The sequence below is a fragment of the Phocoena sinus genome, chromosome 11, assembly GCF_008692025.1.
Source record: "Phocoena sinus isolate mPhoSin1 chromosome 11, mPhoSin1.pri, whole genome shotgun sequence".
NCBI lineage: Eukaryota > Metazoa > Chordata > Mammalia > Artiodactyla > Phocoenidae > Phocoena > Phocoena sinus.
The window spans coordinates 269,939-291,128 of record NC_045773.1 but is presented as its reverse complement, the minus strand read 5'-3'; the positions used below and the strand labels follow the sequence as shown (position 1 = coordinate 291,128).

The following is a 21,190-nucleotide window of genomic DNA, read 5'->3' as shown; positions in this document are numbered from 1 at the left end:
GGGGGGGGGGGGGGGCGCTCTCCTCTGCTCCTGGAACGCTGGGTGGCCTGACCCCGGGCTTTATTCCGCCTGTGTTAGGACAGCTGGCTGCTTTTGTGTCCCTACGAGGTGACGAGCTTGTGGCCGTCAGGAACCCCTCTTCCCTCCCGTGACCCCGCCATGCCGAGCTCCAGCAGTGGGGCGTCGGGGCGTGAAGGAGGGTGGCTGTATCTCCGGGTCTGCCTGTTTCCCTCTGCCCCGGGGGTGTGTCTGCTCTGCGGACTTGGGCAGGGCCAACTCCGGGCTCCCCTCCTGCCTCTGATTCCCGGCCATCTGCTCGGCCCGTCTGGGCAACAGCTTCTCAGGGGCGTAATGAGAGGAAGTGGCGGGTCTCTGGGGTGGTCTCCAGCCCCAGCTGTCACGGAGTCGCAGGTTTTCTTCCAGTAGCAGCTTAGTAGAGGCGGTCAGCCTGCTTGTGCAGGTCACGTGTCCTGTGCGGCCGATGCAGGACTGCAGGCTTCCTCGTGGTGCTGCCTGAGGGCGCTTGCCGGGGGCCGAGCGGGGACGTGCCCCGTCTGGGTGCTGCCGGGACGGGGACCCTCAGGCTAACACGCGTCCCTCTCTCTGCCCAGGGTGCTGTGCCAGGTTCTCCGCACGGAGCAGCCTCTACATTCACTCCAAGAAGCACCTGCAGGACGCGGCCGCTGCGAAGAGCAGGTGCCCGGCGTCCAGCTGCCACAGGCTCTTTGCCTCCAAGCACAGCGTGAAGGCCCACGCGATCAGGCAGCACCACCGGCACCCAGGTCGGCCCCGCGCACGGCCCTGAGGGCGCCCGGAGTCCACGGGACGCGTGGCAGGGACCGCAGCTGCCACGCTGCGTGGCCCCGTGGCCTCTTCTGCCGCTTCCCGCCTCTGACCCTGTCACCTGCCCTCTCGTCTCTGAGCGGCTTCCACGGGGTTGGCCCTCGTAGCCTGGCCTTCTGAGTCTCTCCCTGTGACCTCGTCCTGTATTCCAAGCCTGCCCCCCATTGCGTCCGACTCCTTCAGCTCCTCCTGTCCACCCCAGTGCCCGGGAGAGTCCTTGGAGACAGGACAGACCTGTTCCTGGACGTTCTCGGGGCAGAGCGCGAACCACGACGAGCCCAGAGGGGCGACTCTGGGCACATGGACCTGGCCGTCCTGCTACCCGGGGGCCTGGGACTGAGAATCCCGCCCCGTGCACCGCCCCTGGGCGGGCCTGAGGGTCTGGGTGGCCCGGCGGCTGCCTCTCCCTAGAGCCGTCCCAGCGCCATGCTCTGTGGCCCGGCAGGCCTGCTGCTCCTGGCAGGGCCTGGAGGGTGAAGTCCTAGCTGTAGCTACCTGAGCAGCTGCTGCCAGGCCCTGCTCGGTGCCACCTTTGTGACAGGCCTGCCCGGCCTCAGGCATGGCCACTTCCCCGCTGTGATCCTGGGAGGGGCACCGGTATGTGAAGCACGTGTGGGGTAGGTGACTGGGGGGTGGCCCAGGCCCTGCATTTATGCTGTGACGTGGTCTCGTGTCAGGTAGGTGATCAGGGGCGTGTGTCCCAGGCCTGGCGTTTACGATGTGACGCGGTCTCGTGTCAGGTGTGTGACGGGGCCCCAGGCTTGCCTCCTGATAAATAGGTACCTGGGAGCATCTGTTTATTGTGGACGGACTGTGCCAGGCCCTGAACTGGCTGCGCGGGTCCCCCTCACGTTGGTCCCAGGTGGGGCTCACGTTGGCAAGGAAGTGCCTGAGTGAGGTCGTGGTGTGGCCTGATGCTGGATGCTCTGTATAATGTTTGTTTAATGATTTTTGAATGTGGGCCCTTGCACGGTGGCAGGTCTCCAGTGAATATTTGTGGAATCAGCAGAATGCTGATAGGAAATTTATGAGCGCACTGGTGTCTGTTTGCCTAGATTATTATTGATTTTCTCATAGGGAGCTGAATCATCAAGGTTATCAAGGAAACTTCTGAAAAAGAGACGTGTTTCCAGCTTTAATTACTTCAGAGTCACTGCCCTTTCAGAGCGTTTCCTTGGTACTAGGTGATGATTTAAGCAGTGACAGGTTGATCCGGTTCTTAAACTTTGAAGCAATGTGACAGCTGCAGGTGAGAGATTCTGCATTTGGGTGTCGTTTATTTCCTTTTGGGGGGATGGCGTCCAGAGTAGATTCTTCATAGGTTCACAGCAGAAGCATCGTAGGCGCTTTGACGTGGGGTCCACGGCTGGACAGGGTGAGCTTGGGATCAGCTCAGGGCTGGGAGGGAGGGATGGTGCCGGGCCTGGGTGTCGGAAGCCGCAGGAGGGGGGCAGTCAAGGCCTCGTTTGGCAGCTGTGCCCGAGTTCTTTGTGCTTCCGTTGCCTGTTTGCTTGGTGCCTGGTGAGCCCTAGGATTGGGGTGATTGGGTGTTCTTGTGTGTGAACCCTCAACTTGAACATCCACTGAAGCTTCTTTACAGTATGTTAGTGTTCCGTGTTCTCGCAGCGGTCATCTGATTCCTTACAATCTTAATTGAATAACAAATAATCAAGTATTGGGAGAGCGCTGCCCTGCGGCAGCAGTGAGGTGAACGAGGGTGGCTTGTTGAGGGCCAGGCCCTGTGTCTGCCGCTGAGGAGCACAGGCGCCGGGACCCGCGGCAGTGGGGGCAGTGGGGCCTGGAAACGGAGCAGCTCCATCCAGGAGGCCGCGGCCGGGCCTGCAGAGTGCGGTGTCTGCCGTGCGCTCTCCGCAGCTCCCTGGGGGCGCCCTGCTCCAGCCCAGAGGCAGGCGGGCCGGCAGGCCAGGTTTTCCCCGCTGTCCGTCCCTGCCCTTGCGCCCTCTCGTTCTGGAGGAGCTGCTTGTCGCGAAGTGGGCAGAGAGCTGGATGGGACGTGGACCCACGTAGCTGACGCCAGGAATGGCAGGGAGCCAGGGTTCAGCGTGGCCCGAGGCCTGCAGGTGCCCGCTCCGCGAGGGTGCTTGGTCTCCTGGGGTGGCTGCTCGTGGTAGAGTGAGCTCAGGGTGTGAAGCCAGTAGGACTGGGGTTTGAGTCTTGCCTCTTCCGTCTCTGGGCGGTGTGACTTTGGGGAGCGTCGTTGACCCAGGTCTCGCCCGTCGTCTGGGAGCTGCCTGTGGGCTCGAGGCTCCGGGCGGCGTGGACAGGGTGCCGGGCGTGTCCCCCACAGTGCCTCGCTGCAGAGTGTGGTCGCCTGCGGGCCAGGCACCGGCGGCGGGAAGAGCCATCCTTGTCCCCTCGGTGGCCGCCTGCTCACGTCTTGAGCACATACAGAGCTCCCTGGTCTCTGAGGGCCTGAGGTCACCAGAGCGTTCCTTCCTTTTCAGACCTCTTCCCTCCGCTGGGAGCTCCAAGTGCGCTCGCGCCCAGCAGTGACCTCAGCAGCCCCGGCCAGAGCGAGTTCAGCAGCGTGGACCTGGCGGTCCTCTTCTCCGACACGCCTGGCGACAGCGGTGGTGCCCCCAGGACCTCCGACGAGGCGCTCCGCACTGGAATCCTGACTGTCGACGTGACTTCTGTGAGCGCCTCTCTCGGGGGGGGCCTCCCTGCCAGTCAGGCTGCCTCAGGGCCCATGGGCCCCCTGGTCTTGGTGGCCCACAGTGACGTCCCGCTGGGCCCGGACAGGCCCCTCGTCCTCGGGACGGCAGCCACGGTTCTCCAGCAGGGCAGCCTCGCTGCAGGTGACGTGCAGGCCGTGGACCCAGGGGCGCTGGGCTGTCTGGTGGCTCTGCCCATGAAGAGCTTGAGTCGGGACCCCCAGGCTTTGACCTCTGCGAGCGGCCCCCAGGGAGACAGCAGTGCCCCAGAGCTGCTGGTTCCCATCAAAGTGGAGCCAGACTCGGCCCCCGACCCCAACGCCGTCAGACAGCAGGCGTGGAGCGGAGGGGCCCCGCGGCCTGTGGAGTCCAGCCCTGCAGAGGAGCTCGGGCCTCGGAAAGACGCGGGACTTGGTGCGGGGACCGGCGGCTTCTACTTGGTATGAAGCGCTCTGTTCGGTCACGTCTCACACCCGTCGTGCGGTGTTCTGGATTAATCTGCGTGCAGACGTTTCTTAGGGGTTTGCGAAAGGATGGAGCTCCCGCCTGCAAGTCTGGAAATCTGAGCTCCAGTCTCGAGTCTGGAACGGACTGGTTTTTATGGCCTTGAGCAAATCGCTTAACGTGTCTGAGCCTTAAATTCTCGCTTATTTCTAAAATGAGGGGCTTTGGCTACATGGTTTCTAAGGTCTTTTTGAGTTCTGTGATTTGGTGATAACGTGTCTTTTCTTGAAAAAAGCTGAGGTATTTCATAATGATGAAACGTTCTGCATTTGAGCTTATCACGTAATAGCAGATCCTCGGAGTCGTAGCCAAGAGGAATTGGGACATCAAACGTTTCTTAAGGCTTAACGGAAACTAAAACCATGCAAAAAATTTTAATTTGAATTAACAACAACAAAAGAAGGGAGTGGTCTGGGAGCCTTTGTCTCTGGAGGGTTATAAGAGCACTTCTCCAGTTGCGAGCCTTGGCAGTTAATATATTTTAACTATATTTATGTCAGTTATACATTTAATATAATTTAAAGTAATCTAATCAGAGATTCTTAAGAGAACGTCTTACCTCAGCCTCAGGTGGGAGTGATCGAGTAGGTTTTTCTTTGTGGTGCAGGTTAAATGTGACGGCGCTGTTTATATTCAGAAAGTTAAATCTTATTTTACTGCGATATAAAGAAAAGTTACTCCTTTGAATCGGCGCTCTCTGTGAGGGATGCGGCAGTGGCCGAGGGCCGGCGGAGCACGAGACTGACCCTGACCCTGACCCTGTCCGTTCTCTCACTAGCTGTGTGACGTGGGCCAGCCTGGCGTCTGTGAGCCCAGAAGGCGCGTGGCGAAGGGGCCGCAGGTACGCCCGAGCCTCTCTCTGTGGGGATGGGGGTTCCACCGTGTCCTCGCAGGGCGTCCGCAGGGCTGCGGCGCTCCCAGTCCCGTGCGCGTACGTCAGGTCCCTCGGAAGACGCCCCGGTTCGGTGATGCACTTACCGCTCTGCTTGGCCGGGTGGGACCCCGAGTGGAGCAGCTGCCCTGAGCAGCCGCCGTGGCGCACAGGGCCCGGCCGCCCGGGGTGGCCCAGCGGGCGTGGCGTGACACGTCCTGCAACCCGGGGAGGGGCCGCAGTCGGTGAGTCCTGGTCACTGAGGACACACTGGTTCCGTGTGTCAGACAGCAGAGTGGCCTGCAGTTCACTTTCTGTGTGAAATATTTTAGTATGTTTTAGACTTTGAAGGAATAAACTTTGCTTCTCGGGATAGTAAAATCACGTATATGGTTCCAACTCAAAAGTCCGTGCAGCTGTCGCTGTCACTGGATGTGGTATTTGATTCTCTGAGCCTTTGCTGGGGTCTGTTCAGGAAGCAGACCGCGCGCTCAGTAGGTCCCCCGCTCCCCTCCCTCTACTGTTTGGGTCCCGTGACTGATACGCTTTTCTTTGGTCTCAGGAAGGCGGGGGCTCAGCGAGAACTGATTCCCGAGCCATTCAACTAGCCAAGGAAAAAAAGCAGAGAGGAGCTGGGAGCCACACAGGTGAGGCTGTGTGCGGGGAGGGGGCCGGGCGCGTCTCGTGGAGCCCCCCAGGGGGCGTGTGGCGCCGTGGATCCCCAGTGCAGGAACGCTTCTGATTTTAAAGTGTCGGCATCTTGTTTGAATTTAAAGAAAAAACACTAGACAGGACCTGCTAGTTTGTGACCTCCTCCGTCCATCCTGAAAATGGGGTAGTGGGCACAGTGCTTAAGGGAAACTGAGTCAGTCCTTTTGTGAAGGTGACGCTGAATTCTTCAAATAACGTTATTTTGTAGATTTCATTGTATAAAAAACGTTTATCTAAAGTATATTTTAAAACATCGAAAGGTATGTAGGATTCGCAGTATACTAGTTTACATTTTCTTTTTCTTCATGTGACAGTGTCTTATTTCACGTAATGGTAGCGCTCTCCTCTCTGGGGCGGTAAATAGTGCCCCCTGGTGAGCGTGGGCCCCGTCGGCTTTCGTGCCGAGGAGGGCCAGCCCTGCGGTTCCCGAAGGCCGGGGCGGGGAGGGGGGTTATTGTCGGGGGGGGGGGGGGGGGGGGGGGCGGGGCGGGCTTCAGAGATGGCGGTGGCAGGTGGTGGTGGCGTCCATGAGGGCACAGTTGGTGAGGGGCCGGGGCCTCAGCTCCGTGGAAGTGGAGCTGCTCTGGGGCGGCATCTGTAGAGACAGTTTTGTTTTCATTGTTTTTGTAATATTTCAGCGTTATCTTTTTAAATACAAGGACACTTAAGAACATTCCAGGCACTGTCATCACCTCTTTAGGAGTTAGCAGTACGTGTTCGCTTAAAGTCAGTATCCAGCCAGCGTTCCCGTTTTCAGTCGTTTCAGATGCCATGAATGCTTTTATGCCTGTTTATTCTAAATCACCCAAGTAAGGCCCGTATTTCCTGTTGGTTGTTGCATGTCTGGGGTCTCTTTCACACTCGGAGCCCCGCCCGTGTGCGTGTGCGTGTGTGTGCGTGCGTGCGCTGGAGGCTGGACAGTTTGCCCCGTCAGGTTGGCGGGTCTCACGCTTCAGGGTAACAGGTCACCGTCTCCGTGTTTCCTGTAAACCAGGCGCTCCGGCTGGAGGCTTTGCTCTGACTCGACTTAGAGTCTGTGGGGCCCTGACGGCCAGCCCAGCCGCGGACGCCCCGGGTCTGGACTGCTCATCGTCAGGCTGCAGGAGGACGCTGATGTGTTTCCCATTTCAAGCTAGAACAAAGTCAGCAGAAATGTCTACATTTTTCTCTGAATCAGTTTTCAAAATAACGAGCTAGCTGGTTTCTTTGCATCCTCCAGGGGTGGTCAGGGTACTTTATACGCTCATTGACTATCGACTTTCCAGGGAGATAGAAATCTGGAACCTGTCCAGTGTGCAGCCTGCACACGTGACGGCGGGGGAAGAGCTTCTTCTTGGGGTGTGCAGGCTCACCTTCGCTCACCTTTGCCCCGCGTGACCTGGAAAGCCCTCTTGTGTCCCGTAACAGCCAGGAGGTAGGGGAAGATAAATAGAGACCCGCAGCCCCTTTCCAGAACCCTCGGGGCCTAGCTGTGTGTTTCCCTGACCCTTTACTTTGGAGGCATTTTAGACTTGCAGAAACACGCTTCCACGTGTGTTGTCCCCAGTCGCGGTGCCCTTCACCCACCCTCCCTCGTGGGGACGTGGTCCGAGATCACGTGTGTCCACAAAGCTGGGGAAGGACCGGGGCCACGGGCCACTGATGGGCTTGGACCTCACGTGCACGTGACGGTCCCCTAGGGCCCTCTTCTGCCCAGGGTCCTGGGTCAGCCCCTCGGCCTCTTCCTCTGTGTCTGCTCCTCGACCTTCCAGAGGCTCCTGTCGAGATGCTGGCCCTTCAGTGCAGGGCGTCGCTCCCTTCGGGTCTGTCTGGTGCTTTCTCTTGATTGGACCAAGGTTGTGTGTTTTGGGGGGCCCAAAGTGAGGTGCCCTTGTCCCTGCATCTTGTCGGGGTCCATGCAGTAGACTTATTGGGGCAAAGCTGACATTGGCCCCTTGGTTGAAGTGGGGTCCTCTGTGTCCTCCATGGTGCAGTCCCTGCTTTTCCCTCTGTAGTGATAAATGTCTGTTTCGAGGTGGCTGCTTTGGGCTGGAGTGCAGCCCTGCAGGATTACCGCACTCTCACACCTCCAGCAAGTGTAAGGGTCCCTGTGACTCTCTGGGTTCACGAATTCTCTAGGAGGGCTCAGAACCCATGGTTGTGGATTATATCGCAGCAAAGGGACACACAGTACAGTGGGCTGCAGGCAGAGGACACTCCCAGCGAAGCCACCAGCCGCCCTGTCCCTGGCGCTGTGGTCAGTGCTGACGGCGCCACCCCCTCCGGAGGCCGAGCTGCCCCTGTGGCCCGAGGCTGCCACCCCGAGTCACATTGTCAGACTGTCTGAAGGGGCCTGTCTGCCAGATGGCGCGCTCCAGAGGCCTCGAGACTCCTTCCCGGGGGCTGGGCCACGGGGCGAGGTAAGCCCGGTCCCACGCTGCGCCGGGTCCGTTCTCCTCACCCGCCCGCTTGTTCCGCATGTGAGGACGGCTTGGCCTGTGCTGTCATCGCTGTGGCGGTCTGACGGTGATTTTCCATTCCCTCCGCCTGTGCGTGTATTACTTGGAATCTTCTGGAAGGGAGGGTTGTCCCTTCTCTCCCCTTATCAGCGCAGTCACATCAGTACGGGCTCGAAGACACTGACGTCCTTTGGCGTAACGTCACTGGCGCTGGGTCGTAATCGATACTATCCGTGTCGATTTGGCCACTGGCAGCTCTTCTGGCTGGATTCCTGTGCCCTCCTGCCAGGCACTCCCCTCACTTGTTGGCACCACCAGGCCCAGCCCTGGAGCAGCCGCTTCTCAGGGCGCCCGTTCCCACGCTGGGTGCGGGTCGTGCCACTGCCTGTTGCCCCAGGGCGCTGCGGCCTCGGGACGCCCGGTGGGCGCGCTGGGAAGCAGATTCACGCACGTGAGCCCACGCTGCTGTGCTTCGGAGTCAGAGCGTGTTGCGTTTTAGGGTGGGGGTGTGGCACACACATTCCGTATTTCTCACCACGCCTAGTTCTGGTGTTGGCTTTTTAGTGAAACGCACTCACTTAAGTGAGTCAGTAAGACTGTGAACTGTCTTCACGTGCTTTTGGGTCGCGTGTCGCTGCTACGTTCTCTTTGGCACCAAACTTGGGCGAAAGCTGGGTTTGGGGACTTCCTGGGTTTCGGGGTGTGGTGTAATAGGTCCGAGAGTAGAGAAGCTGCAGCAGCAGGACTGCTGGTGGAGTCGAGTCGTGTAAGCACTGTGGCTTCGCGGTGTCGCCGCGGTTCGGTGCAGCGCGCCCGTTGGTTCTTAGGGAACGCGTAGTCTGAACGATTTGAAAAGTGGACGTGGGGTCTAAAATCCAACACTGTTGCCGTTGGGCTGCTACTGAGTGCTGAGGTTCCCCCCCCTCAAACCGAGAATATTTTCTCAACGTCAAAGAGAAACTTTTATTCTTGAAGCTGACAGTTAGCAAAATAAGCTTAAAAAAAAAACGTACCCGACTTCAGAACTGTGAACGGATGTGCCCTTTCTGCTCTTTAAGGGCAGGGAAGGGAGGAAAGCATGGTGCCCGCTGGAGGAGCTGTAACCAGCAGAACACACACGTCTGTGTGACAGTGAAAACGTAAATGAGCGGGACTCCCCCACTGTTTTGACGGAGACAGAAAGCAAAGCCCCGGCCACACGATGTCCAGAAGAGACGTATTGTGGACGGGAGTACGTCCCAGAAGAGACGTCTCAGAAGGACGGGAGTACTTAGAAGGTTAAAGTTAAGACAAGATAGAGCAAAACAAAAAACAAAAGTTACAAAGTAGGGGTTAATACTACTATCAGAAGCATAGAATTCAAAGAAAAACAATTGGGACAGAGAAGGCTTTTCCTATTTTCAGTTGCTGCTCACACATAATCGACAGTCTTACCGTGACTTGTGACCGTCTGTGTGAATGTTTATATGAAAACGTACAGTAGCGAACAGTACGAAGTAAGCACAGATGGAACTCCAGGAGAACTGGGTAAACCTAGCAGTACTGGGATTTGTTCATTTAATTATCTGCAGAACAAGCAGAACAAATAAAGATGTAAGATATGTTTACAGTGGGATTAGTAAAGTTGTAACAGGTGCTACTCCACGACAGTGGAATATTTATATAAGTTGAACCGAACAAATTAGGCGTCAGGAAAACCATAGCAAAGTCTAGGAAAAAACAGCTTGGCACTACACGTTTTTGACCGTAATGTGGTAAAACACAGTAATAATCACTTGGGAAACAAAATGAAACTTAGTAAGAACTCTTGGGTGAAAGGGGAAATAGGAGCTGGTTAGAGACTTCCGGGAGGAGCGGGTCGCCGTGTGCTGGCGCGAGCTTGAGCAGGTAGTCTCTCGGGCCCCAGCCTTCCCTATGAAACAGGCGGAAGAGCACCTGCTGGGGGTCCCGACGGGCCGGGGGTTCCCGTGGGGCTGTGCTGGGCTGAGGCGGGTGCAGTGCCTGCGGCCCTGGAAGGTTGGCGGTGGTGGTTCCGTGTGGGAGGGGCGGGTGCGCCGAGCAGGGCGCCTTCTTGATCAAGGAGGAGGGGCTGAGTCTTTCAAGACGGAAACAGAACAGACTAAGATGAGTCAGAAATCCTGATTTTGACACTTAAGTGTGAAAACCTACTCAGATTTAAAAAAAAATCTGTGTGGGCCAAACAGAGCAGCCTTAAGTGGGTACAGCTCCTGGGCTGCCATTTGCTACATCTGTCTGAGCAGTTTTACAAAGCACAGGGGGAAGCGTAAGTGAATTCCACAGATTCAGCGGGAAGTAAATAGAAATCCTCTGTACTACGTGATTGTTAAGTTTGGAGTCCTTGCAACAAGATGCGTGGTTTTCCAAGAAGACAGATCATCGTTACTCAGAAACCAGGGGTTGGACGCCGTGGATGGAGTGGAGTGAGTGTTTCTGGGGCTGAGCTGTGGGCGGGTCTGCCCCTGGTGGAGGCACGGTCGGTGCCCTGCCAAGGGGCCGTGGGAACGGGAATCGCCCATGGCCTGGGTGTCTCCAGGATGGTGACTTCTGAAAATAGAGCACCGCTCCCCAGAAAACACACTTGGGGTTCGGCAGCGCGTTTGGTCTGCTGTCCCACAGCGGGTTAGGGAGCCTGAGGTGATTGCAGTAGGAAGTCGGCTACTCAGGTCTCACGGGGCAGGGTCCCTGAGGAACGGTACTGTCTTCTCAACAGATCCTCTCTTTATTCTAAAAATTGGTTTCTGTTCCTGATGGAAATAGGAATGGAAGGAAGGTTCTGTAGCCAGAAGCCAACCCCACCCTAACGGTGGGTCACCTGCTTGGACTCACCGCCGTCGTCCCCTTGTGTCAGCGTCATCCCGGAGCTTCTGGCCCTTGAAATAAACAGAGAGGAATGAGCGAGACCTGCAGGGAGGGGATAGACGGTGACTCAGAAGAGAACCCGAAGGACCCCCGGAAAGTGATGGGGCTGAGGTGTTACCCAAGTGCCCCGTTTCAGCTGCAGGAGTGCCCTTTGTGGCCGCAGCTTGGAGGAAGGACAGTGGAGAAGGCGCCCTTCGCAAGGAGGACATTTCCCAAGTGGGCGGGACCTGAAAGGGGGGGACAGAACTGGCCTGAGGTGCGGCGGGGAGGAGGCTCCTGTGATCACAGTAATCAAGGAAGACAGTAAGTTGGGAGGGGCGTGGGCATCTCGAGGAGCCAGCCCACGAGGCTTCGTGGGCTCGCGTGGGGCAGAGGCCCCGTGTGGGCTTGCGCGGGGGAAGGGCCGTTCTGGCGAGGCCCGGGTCCGGAGGGTGTGCTCAGCACGGGCCCTTTGTCCAGAGCAGCTGGCTGGGAGCGTTTTGGGAACGAGCTCGGAGCCAGCGGGAGGCCAGGCCGCTGGGGCCTCTGGGTCACTGTCGGAACTGGGCTCCCGTGAGAGCGTGATTAGAAGAGGGACGTGGTATTTTCTAAAGGATTCTTCCACCTGTCCTTGTGAAAGTAAGCCATAGGGACACGGCGCAGGCAAGGAGAGCAGGGGCTTCTTGGGGTCCTCCACCGAGGTCAGCGTGGTGCTGGTGTGGGTGCCCCGGGCCGGCGGGGCCGGGCCGCTGAGCACACCCTCTGACTAGCGGCGAGGGCAGCTCTGCCCGTTCTGTGAGTGCGTGAGGGCCTCGGGGGACCCTGCGACCCAGGCAGGACGCAGACCCGGGCCGGGGGTGGGCGCGGGACTGGACAGCGTGCAGGGAAGGCTGTGGGTCTCGCCGGGCGCTCACGGTTCATGCTCACAGACCGTCCGTACGGCCGTGGGAGCAGATTAAGGAGAGCAGCGGGCAGGGCCGTGTGTGCTTCAGGCCCCGGGTTTGTGTTTGGGCGGAGGACTCCCGGCCGCGTAGACCGCCCCCTCCACCGGCCCTGGGCCTGGCTGGCTGTGCGCCCGGCAGGCCTGCCTGCGCGGCGCACGGCCCTGGCTCGCTCTGCGGGTCCGTCCGCCTTTCTGGGTGGGTCCTCACCTTGCCCTTCCCAGCGGGCCCAGCTTGGCCTTTCCGTCCTGGGAGCGGGGCAGGAGGAGGGGACCAGGACCTCGCTCGCGCTGCGTTCCCTGGCCCGTTCCGGCGGGGCGGCCCTGCCGTGGTTCCGGCCCCGTGTGCTGTCCCCCTCCTGGACTCTGGGGCGGCAGTGCCCGCCTGAGGGGCTGCTGTGCTTTAGTGCGCCGTCACCCACGTCCCTGTTGCCTGCACGGAGCCCCTCTGGGTGCCCCCGGGCCCCAACCGACCCCCGGCGAGAAGCACCTCTGAGGGGCGGTGACGTTGCAGCTGCTTCTGTGACCACAGACCTCGCTGAGGGCCCCTCGGCCCCTTGGTGTTGGCAGGGTGCCCCTGCTCCCTCGTCAGCGCGTGTGGGTGTGGGCTCGTCTGTACGTCCCTGGAAACACACACGCCTGTACTTGGTGCACGGCTAGCAGCGTGAGCTTCGGCACACGGGTGCCCCGTCCCGCCCGGTGTCCCACAGAGTTCCTCGTAGGGCTGGTCCTATGCCCTGTGTCCTGGGCTCCCCCACACCCCGTTCCCTCTCCACGTCCTCACGGCAGCCTGAGGCGTGGCTACTGATGCCCCATTTTCTGGGTAGGAACTTGAAGGGGACGGACCCCACGGTGCAGGGCTGCAAAGTCTTCAGGGGCCTGGCGGCACCACGTCGCACGCAGAAAGGCTGTGTCTCACCAACCGCGAGGGTGGCGGATGCGGTGCTCCTGGGGAGCCAGCACGCGGCCCGGATGACGGCCTCTCTCGGGTTGGGGTCGGGGTGGGCACTGTTGTGTACTCACCGTTGCCGAACAAGGCAGTTGACAGAAGTCCTTATGGCTGATTTTTAAAAATCATGAAACCTTCATCCTTAGGAACCAGAAAGATTTCCCTAGTAAGCAAGTCAGACTGGCAGCGTCGTTTCCCATCACGGTGGGGAAGAGGCAGCCGGGCAACAGCACAGGGGCGTTAGGCACGTCTGCGGAAGTCGGGAGGAGGGTGGGTACGTAGGGAGAAGTGGTGACTGCTTTCCGATGACGGTTACAAACCCAAGGGAACTGACTCCAGTCATTAGAAATAAGAGGGAAGGATAGGTAGCTCATTGCACAATGAACTTGCAAATATCAGATTCGTAGCTTTTCTATTAGAATAAACCGAAAAAAAGTAACGAAAGACGGATCTCACTCATAATGGCATTAACAGTAACAAGGTGTCTTGGGACCCCCAGTGACAAGGACGCCGGGCCTGGATGAGGCCTGCTCAGGGCCTCCCCATACCTGGCTTGAAACGCCTGCCTCTAGTGTTGATGTACATCTTTTATTCAGTTCCTTGAAAATCCCAAAGGAACTTGAAGCCCCCCGTCAGGCTTCAGTTCCTGTGGAAGATGAACTTGGTGAGACTCTTGGTGCGTCTTCAGGAAAGAGGAATGGTGGGAGGGCCCTGGGGGCTGAGGCGGGCTGGCCCGTGGGACACTGGGCGCAGAGCAGAGCGTGGGGTCCGGTGAGTGGCTCTGGTGACGCTGGCTTAGTCGGGGAGAGAGGAAGTGGCTTCTTAGTTGGCCTGTGCTCCACCGCCCCGGGAGACCACGTCCTTCGTTTTGATGGTGGTCGTTTTCCGTGTGTATAAAGTGCACGTATATCCTTATCTGGAAGAAGTGATACAGTACTCTGCTCTTTCCTGTTAATAACGTGAAGTCTCTCCTTGTGAATGACCTGTCTCTATAGCGCGTCTTCTCGACAGCTGTGTAGGACTGAACACGTCAGTGAATTCCGCCCCAGTGCCTCTGCGTCCACGCTGTGTCCTGTCGGGTCTCCTTCCTTGCAGGAATGGAGGGAGCGGTCCCTTGCTGTGTTCTGTGGCTCCGACGAGGAACCCCAGTGGGGAGTGACCACGTGGTCCCCCCGCCCACTGGGCGTGGAGGGCAGGTTCTGTGGCGCAGGGGTGTGCTCGCGAGGGCCTCGCGGTGGGCGCACACGTGGTCCGAGCTGGGTCTGTGCTGCCGGCCTCACCTGGTCTCGCTGGGCCCTGGGAGGGCAGCTGGGGGTCCCGTAGTTCACGGATGGGCCAGGGGTCCGGCATGCAGTGTGGAGTCCAGCTCACCCTGCCGTTTGAGGCCCGAAGAGGGTGGCCTTTTGAGGTCTGCTTAGTGGAAGCGTGTCTGCTGGCTGGATTTACTCTCCTCTCCCTTCAAGTCACCCAGCCCAGATCAGCATTTTGGATAAATGTGGAGAATACTCAGTTCGGTGTGAAGCTTACCTGCCTGGTAAGAGTTTGTGGATTTCCACCGTGGAAAAGGAAGTTTGAGTTTTCTTCTGCTCGGCTTATTAATTAGATGCGTCACGTCCCGTTTAGCGCCACAGCGTCTTTTACTGGTGAGGACTCGGGCTGCACGGTCGTCGTGGGCTCCGTGTGGCGACCCTCGGTTTGCGGCCGCGTGCCTTCAGGCATCCGCAGAGACGGACTTCTCCATCACGCTCGGGCGTGGGGTTAATTTGTGGTCGTCTTGAGTGCCGACGCGCTGCCCGATGGCACCGTCTGTCATCTGGGGTCGTGTAACAGAACACCCAACGCCCGCTCCGTGGGGGTCAGGGTCCCCTCCTCGTGGTGCCGACAGCGGTGCTCTGCCTGGGTCTCGGGCGTGAGAGGGGCCTGGGGGGCCGCAGCCTCCACGCGTTCTCTCCTAGCGTCACGTCGGGGGCCACTGCAGGCTCTCCTGCCCCTTTCCCCCCACAGACGCCCGCTGTGTCTACACCAGCCTCACCACGCCCCTCACGAGAGTGCGGAACAGGCCAGGGTCTTCCCGAGCCCCTCGGCCAGGCCCCGTGGGTTGGTCCGGGGATGAGCCCTGTACAGGTGGATGTGGCCAGTTCGCCCGCCCACCCTCCGGCAGGCCTCCCAGGGGCGCGTCGAGGTGCTTGGAGTTGGGGCGTGTGGTGGGCCCGTGGGGGGCGCTCTTCCCCGGAGACCCTCAGCTTCCCAGCCCCCGCTGCTGCCGCGAGTCGAGCTGCTGGGGAAGAGGGTCCAGGAAGGCCGGGCGGCACAGGCACCCGCACGAGGGCCGCTTTCGGCTGCGGGCCTCCTGTCCCGGGCCCGGTCGTTAATCTGGATGGGGGCGGGGAGCCCCGGGCGAGAGCCCTTCACGCCAGCGATTCCTGTAAATGTAGCCATGGGGTCTGTGGGGGTCACCAGATTCCCAGACACTGGATTGAAGGTACACGGTGAAAAGAGGACTTCTGTGGTTTCTTCCCGGTTAGGTGTGTGCTGATACAGTAGTTAAAACTGACTTCGCTTGGTCTTAAGAACAGTGATACTCTAGTTACTCGCTTTTCAGCAGTGTGGACCCGTCTTCCGTTAAGTGTGAAGGAAATGCGGAATCGTGATGTGTAGAAACAATTCGTGGGGTTTATTTCTGATTTGTACATGTGATTTTTACTCAGTTTCCCCCTAGGTGAGCAGCACACGTGCCCACATTCATGAATGAAAGCAGAGCTTTGATCATAGCTCTCGTTTCACAGATAACTTAGAGCGCGACCCACACAGCTGGCACTGAGTCACTGCAGCGTAAGTAAGGAGAAATGGCCCAGGTTCATCTCATCTTTATGCTGTATGACTACCTGATGAATATTAGATATACATCATTTAAATCTTGTCTGCTTTTAAAACCGACTTCAGAAGATGCATTATTTGGCGCCTTCCTTAATTTAACTGCATAGTGGTTTGTGATATTCCTTGAAGCGTGTCTTGATATGTTCATTTGGATTAAAAAATGGAGGCGGACCGTTCAGCAGAGTAAGGCTGACCATGCATGTCACATGGGCTTCGTCCAACATCAGTGAGCTGAACTTTCAGCTGAACAGCTGGGATGGAACTAAAGCACACAAGCGTTTTATTAAGACATTTTTTTAATTGGCAGAAATGTGTGTTTACCAGTCTCGGCGCTCACGCGGACACGAGCCACCTGGGAGCAGGCCGGCAGTGCACTCCTCTGGATGCGTTTTTCAGCGTAATTTTCCTTTTAATATTTTATAATTATCAAAGTTTAGTGTCTTACTTTGACGGGGTTTGCGTTTCTGATAATTGCAATGGTAACTCACTCTTTCAGATGAAGAATGTTCACTTCTAGAAAGTATATTTAAGAAAACTTTAAAAATAAGCAAGATTTCAATTTACGTACAGATTTGTATTGCGGGGAAATATCTGAGGGTGATAAAAGGCTTCAAAGCATAACGATGACTCAGGTAAAATTCCAGAGGTGGCTGGAACAGCACAGGCCCCGGGGTGGGGGGGGGGGGGGGGGATCACGTCGAATTCCTCCCTGTCGAAGGGGAGGGAGTGAGTCCTGCTGGGAGCAGCAGGGGCGTCAGGCTCCTGGGGCGGGCGGAGAACGGGGGCTGGAGGCAGAGGACACACACGGAGGGGCGTCGGCGGTGAGACCCCGGGGGTGGGGCCCGCAGGCTGGCTCGTCGGGCCGCAGAGCCAGCCGTGCCCGGCAGGAGGGAGACAGAACCTAAATAGCCAGCCAGCGGCTCGTGGTTTTCATCTTTGACTTGAGGTCAGTCAGATGTTTTCCTGAAGACGTGTTTTCTGGAAGTAGCAAGTCGTTCAGCCTCGCTTGTTCTTTTGGCGTCGCTGAATTCAACAACGTTGAATTGGGTGCTTCTGTTAAGTGAGCTTGGATGCCGTAAGGTTGTCTTTGTGAAGCCGTTCCACGCCTGTGTCCGCCCAGCAGTGGCAGCGCCTCCACCCCTGGGTGCTCGCTCTGCGCTGGGCTCGGTCCTGCACCCTGAGCACATCCACGTGGTCCATCCTCCCCACCCTGCAGTGGGAGCCCCAGGCCGGAGCTCAGCTCACCTGTCCAGGGTCAGGGGGAGTTGGTGGTGGAACCAGGCTTGAATCCAGGGTTCCTGTGTCAGAAAAACCCTTCCTGGGTGTTAGGATGTTTTCTTTCTTCTTTGTGCTTAATTTTTTTAAAAAGCACGTTGTCATGAAACCAGGAAAGTGATGATTTTTGCGAAGGAAGCTGGACAGAAAGAGCCATTTAGCAGGTGCTGAGGTGCCGGCAGGGGGGCGCGGGGGGGATGCAGCCGACTTCCCTCCCTTCTTTTTCCGTGAGCTTGGTCATGCTCTGTGTGTCAGGGACCCTGCGTGCCCCAGGCTTCGAGGGTGAGGAGGAATCCACCCTTGAGGGTCTGTGCGGAAGACACGAGAGCCTTGCTCAGCTTCTAAGCGGAGGCCTGGTCTTGGCCTCTTCCCTCTGGCTGAGCGGCCGTGAGTCTGGGGGCCTTGTGTGTTTCAGGAGCCGCGGGGCCCGCACCGAGCACAGGGGAAGGTGACGTCCATGCCGGCCCGGGAGCCTGGCTGTGGGGCAACCTTGCAGTGCCCGGCGTGGCTCTGCCATGCGTCCAGGTCCAGCTGCTGCAGGTAAGAGCCCGTGAGCTGTCCTGCCCCTCCTGTCCGTCACTCCACTGTGTCCGCACTTCACCACGCATTCCCCGCGTCCAGCTCCCCTGCAGCCTGCCCTCTGCACTCCATCCCGCTCCTGCCTGAGGTCCCGTGGCCGCACCCGCAGACAACTGGCAGTGCGTCTGGCTCCTTGTGCTGCCGGGTCCCCGGACTTGGCTTCTGTCCTCACGGGGCCGGGTGAAGGCGGCGTGCCCATGCTGTGCCAGGATGCGCCCGGAGGAGGTGGCCTGTGTGGAAATGGTGCCGAGCTTGTTTCTCTCTTACTTTCTCTGCTGCACTGAGGCCCTCAGGGCAGGGCTGGCCACCTCTTGGGCTGCGCCCGGGCCATTGCGGACCTGCAGCTGCGGCTGCTCCCACCTCTGTGGCTCTGGGGACACTGTCACCTTCAGCCTCGCTTTCCAGGGGCTGGAAGATGATTTGGAAGGGTTTTGGGAGAGAAGAGGTTTAAACGCTGAGGATGTATAGCTCTGACCCAGCCTCCTTGAGCACCTCTGTGTACTCGGCTCTCGGGCCGCGGGGCCATGCAGCTGGGCCTCGAGCTGGGCTTGGGGGAGGGCTCCGGTCACTGCTGGGCCTCAGGCCGCCCCTGGAAGGCGGGTGCGCTGGGTCTGCTGCGTCTCAAGGTAGCGGGACTCCTCGGGCCAAGGTGACTGAGCCGTGTGCGGTTGCCTTCCCAGGATGACCCCTCAGGGCACGTGGTCTTCCCGTTGGCGCCCGGCCCACAGCCTCCTGTCTCCCAACCCCTGCTTGCTGTCATGCCCGTCTACGTCCTCCAGGTCTGGATGCCTCTTTGCTCTTTGGGTTTGTTGACACTCGTGAAGCTTCCGGCTTCCTGAGGTGTCTCCCTGAGGCGGCCTCGCACGGGACTCGCTGGGTGGGTTGCCAGGGTGTTTTTCCACTTTGTGGAAGAGGTGGCTAGGAATCGAGACATAAAAGGTGGAGCGTACAGCTGGGATTCACTCATCACGGTAGATGGGGTGGAATTTGATACGGTCTTCAAGGGTCATACGTTTAGAATCGTGGAAGTTGGGCGGGCCAGATTTTAGCCTGTGGGGAAATGGGCTAAGCTGAGTATGGGTGGCAGTGGATGATTGAGATTCGGGTATAAAATAACGATGTAGCTTACCCAATTTCAAACGTTTATGTGAGAAACAAACGGTAATTTTGGTTTTCTTATATTCGAATTGGGCCGTTCGACATTTTCCGTAACGTTAGAAGTGAATGTTGAACGGAGCGCGGGGTGGGGGTGAACTGGAGGGCGTGCGGTCACGGCGTCTGGACGGCCTCACGGCCATCCCCTCGGTCCGTCGGGTGTTCCTCATCTCAGGGTCGTGTACGAGTGAGCAGGGGGTCGCTGTTCCCTGGTGGCAGGCTGGGTGGTGGTGGTGGTGCGGCCACGTGGCTGGAGCCCGTCTGCGCTGATGCCGCGGACGGCAGCTTGTGACCGTGACTGGGAGTGGGGAGGGTCACTGGGAGTGGGGAGGGTCAGAGGTCAGGGAGGACAGTCCCGTCTCTGAGGAAACCCAGAGCAGAGGACTGAGTTCACCTTTGCTTAGTTTTGTTGATACTAAAATCCTTCAAGGAATATATGCTTAAAATAGGGGGAAGACAAGCGTTTGCAACTACGGGAGGCCAGGGGCGCGTGGGTCTGCGCTGTGCCGCGGTCGCCGGGCTCACCACTCTGCTTGGTTTCGCAGGAGGTGCTCCCTGCAGCTGGAGGGGCCGCTGGGCCCGAGGACGTGTGGAGCTCGGGCAGCACGGTCGGCCTGTGGGCCCTGCAGTGAAACCAGCTCTGCCCGGGCCGAGGGCGCCACTTGGAAGGCTGGCCTCGTTCTTCAGAGACTTCGGGTACATTTTCGCAAGTGTTTTTCTTATGTTCATCAGGGACCTGTCTGGGGCCGTACCATCCTCTCAGGGCAGAGCGTGCCTTTCCCCCGCTCGGCTGTGCACGCAGCCTGCACCGCCGAGCTTGCTGCGCGCCTAGGGACGAGGACGGAGCCTCCGCGGTGGCCCGACGGGGCTTCAGCACTCGGCGCAGCGTCTGGCTGAGAGCGAACAGGCTGTCCCCGCCCTCGGTGGGGGTTTGCGGTTGAGCTGGGGTGGCACCGGGTCTAGTGGCCCAGGTGGCCTGGTGTCAGGGGAACGTGACGGGTGACGAGGCCCCCGGGCCCTGTCGCAGCCCCTGCACAGACCAAATATAGAGTTAAACCTTTGAAGTGATGATTTTGAGTTCTGTATTTGGGTAGTAACGTCTAACGGCAATCGGACGGCGGTCTGTACAGCCGTGTTCTGAGCACTGAGGTGTGTGCATTGTTGAGGGTGGCTGTGTGTTTTCATGGAGTGCGGTCTGTCCTGCAGGAGGAGACAGGTCAGTGGGCCGGACACGGGCTCTCAGGACGGTGTTTTGCTTGTGCCTTTCGAAGTGTTTTTGTTCAGATGCTGTTTGTTTTGATTCTCAGGCTTGGGAATCAGCCCAACTCTGCCCGTTCTGTTTGTCTCTCTTGAGTTTTTGGGCTTCTGGTTCTGATTTCTGCTGTGTCCTGCATGGGGGAGGGGTTGTTTCCATCTCTAGACGGTGCTTCCCGAAGCCCCGGGTCATCCAGCGGCCCCTCCACGAGGAGCCGGGCCCGGTGGCCTCCTGTTCTGCGGGAGGAGAGTCCGGGCCGTGCGGCTGGACCTCTGTCCCGCACACCCGCAGTGGGTGTCCCCCTGAGGTGCTCAGGACTTCCGTTTCCTGGGCACTGAGGTCCCTGCTGGCATTGGGCCCAGCTCCTCATCTGAGTGAATTAAAAGTTTTTGTACAGCTGCACGTGCACAGTTGACATTTTTCCTTTGATCCGTAGCAATAACCCACCGTCCAGCTTGCTGAGTCCCCGTCCCGTCTTTCTTTGTATTGGGGCTGACCCCACACTCACCTCGGGGTGCAGCTGGGGTTCCAGTTTTATTTTTACACTCCTCTGACCGTTAAAATAAGCAGAGAGAGAGAGACTCGTTCTAATTAAAGAGAAAAAAAAGCAAGCACTGACTGACAGGAATGCTGGGAGCAGAAGAGGGGGTGGGCACGGCCCGGCCCTGTCCTGGGGAAGGGCTGAGCGACGACAGCCCTGAAGCCAGGCTCAGCGTCCCGAGCTCGGGGACAGAGGGTGTCCTTCCTGCTGCACTACAGCCAGGCTGCGTGGGCTCCAGACAGTGCCCCGCCCTGCAAAGCGCACGGGCGCCTCTCGGTTCAGCGTCTTCAGGCCGCGGCGCCCTGCCCTCCCCCCCACACGGGCACGCACGCGCGCCGCCAAGCGCTCCCGGGCTCAGGCAGCAGCGGCCCCAGAGTGTGTGCGCGTCCTCGGCTGACTGGCAGAGGCCGGGGTCAGCCTCTCTGGGGGTCCAGCTGGGAAGAAACCACACCCTGTTTCCATGGGCACGAGGGAAGGTTCTCCTGAGCGACAGGGATGCCTGGGCTCCTTAGGAAGGTCCAGATGCTGGTTCTGAGGTGCCGTCCAGCGCCGTCTCACTCCTCAGTAGCCAGTGGGCGAGGAAGCAGAGTGCCAGGAGGCCGGTCCCGAGGAGGTCCCCCAGCCCCGTGAGGTAGGGGATGCAGTGGTCATCTGGGTCCAGGGCCCGGTTCCATGTCAGCCGAACCATCGCTTCCGCCAGGTACAGCAGGATCGCCAC

The 21,190-nt window shown here is 58.8% G+C and overlaps 2 protein-coding genes across 12 annotated transcripts in view; one reads left to right on the top strand and one right to left on the bottom strand.

Annotated features, from left to right (window-relative positions):
- The window catches only part of ZXDC (ZXD family zinc finger C), a 27,451-nt gene extending 7,118 nt beyond the window's left edge, over positions 1-20,333 (top strand). Inside the window, exons 5-12 of one of the 8 annotated variants that reach the window (XM_032649132.1) lie at positions 612-782; positions 3,309-3,499; positions 4,801-4,863; positions 5,456-5,540; positions 15,975-16,064; positions 17,358-17,482; positions 18,202-18,300; positions 19,222-20,333. In XM_032649132.1, coding sequence (XP_032505023.1) covers positions 612-782; positions 3,309-3,499; positions 4,801-4,863; positions 5,456-5,540; positions 15,975-16,064; positions 17,358-17,482; positions 18,202-18,300; positions 19,222-19,308 — 911 coding nt within the window. In that variant the 3' untranslated portion in view covers positions 19,309-20,333. The other 7 variants (XM_032649127.1, XM_032649128.1, XM_032649129.1 and 4 more) reach the window with 7 other exon arrangements.
- Positions 19,738-21,190, bottom strand: part of SLC41A3 (solute carrier family 41 member 3) — a 66,824-nt gene continuing 65,371 nt past the window's right edge. For 3 of the 4 annotated variants that reach the window (XM_032649136.1, XM_032649138.1, XM_032649137.1), the window contains one exon: positions 20,481-21,190. In XM_032649136.1, coding sequence (XP_032505027.1) covers positions 20,981-21,190 — 210 coding nt within the window. In that variant the 3' untranslated portion in view covers positions 20,481-20,980. The other variant, XM_032649134.1, reaches the window with a different exon arrangement.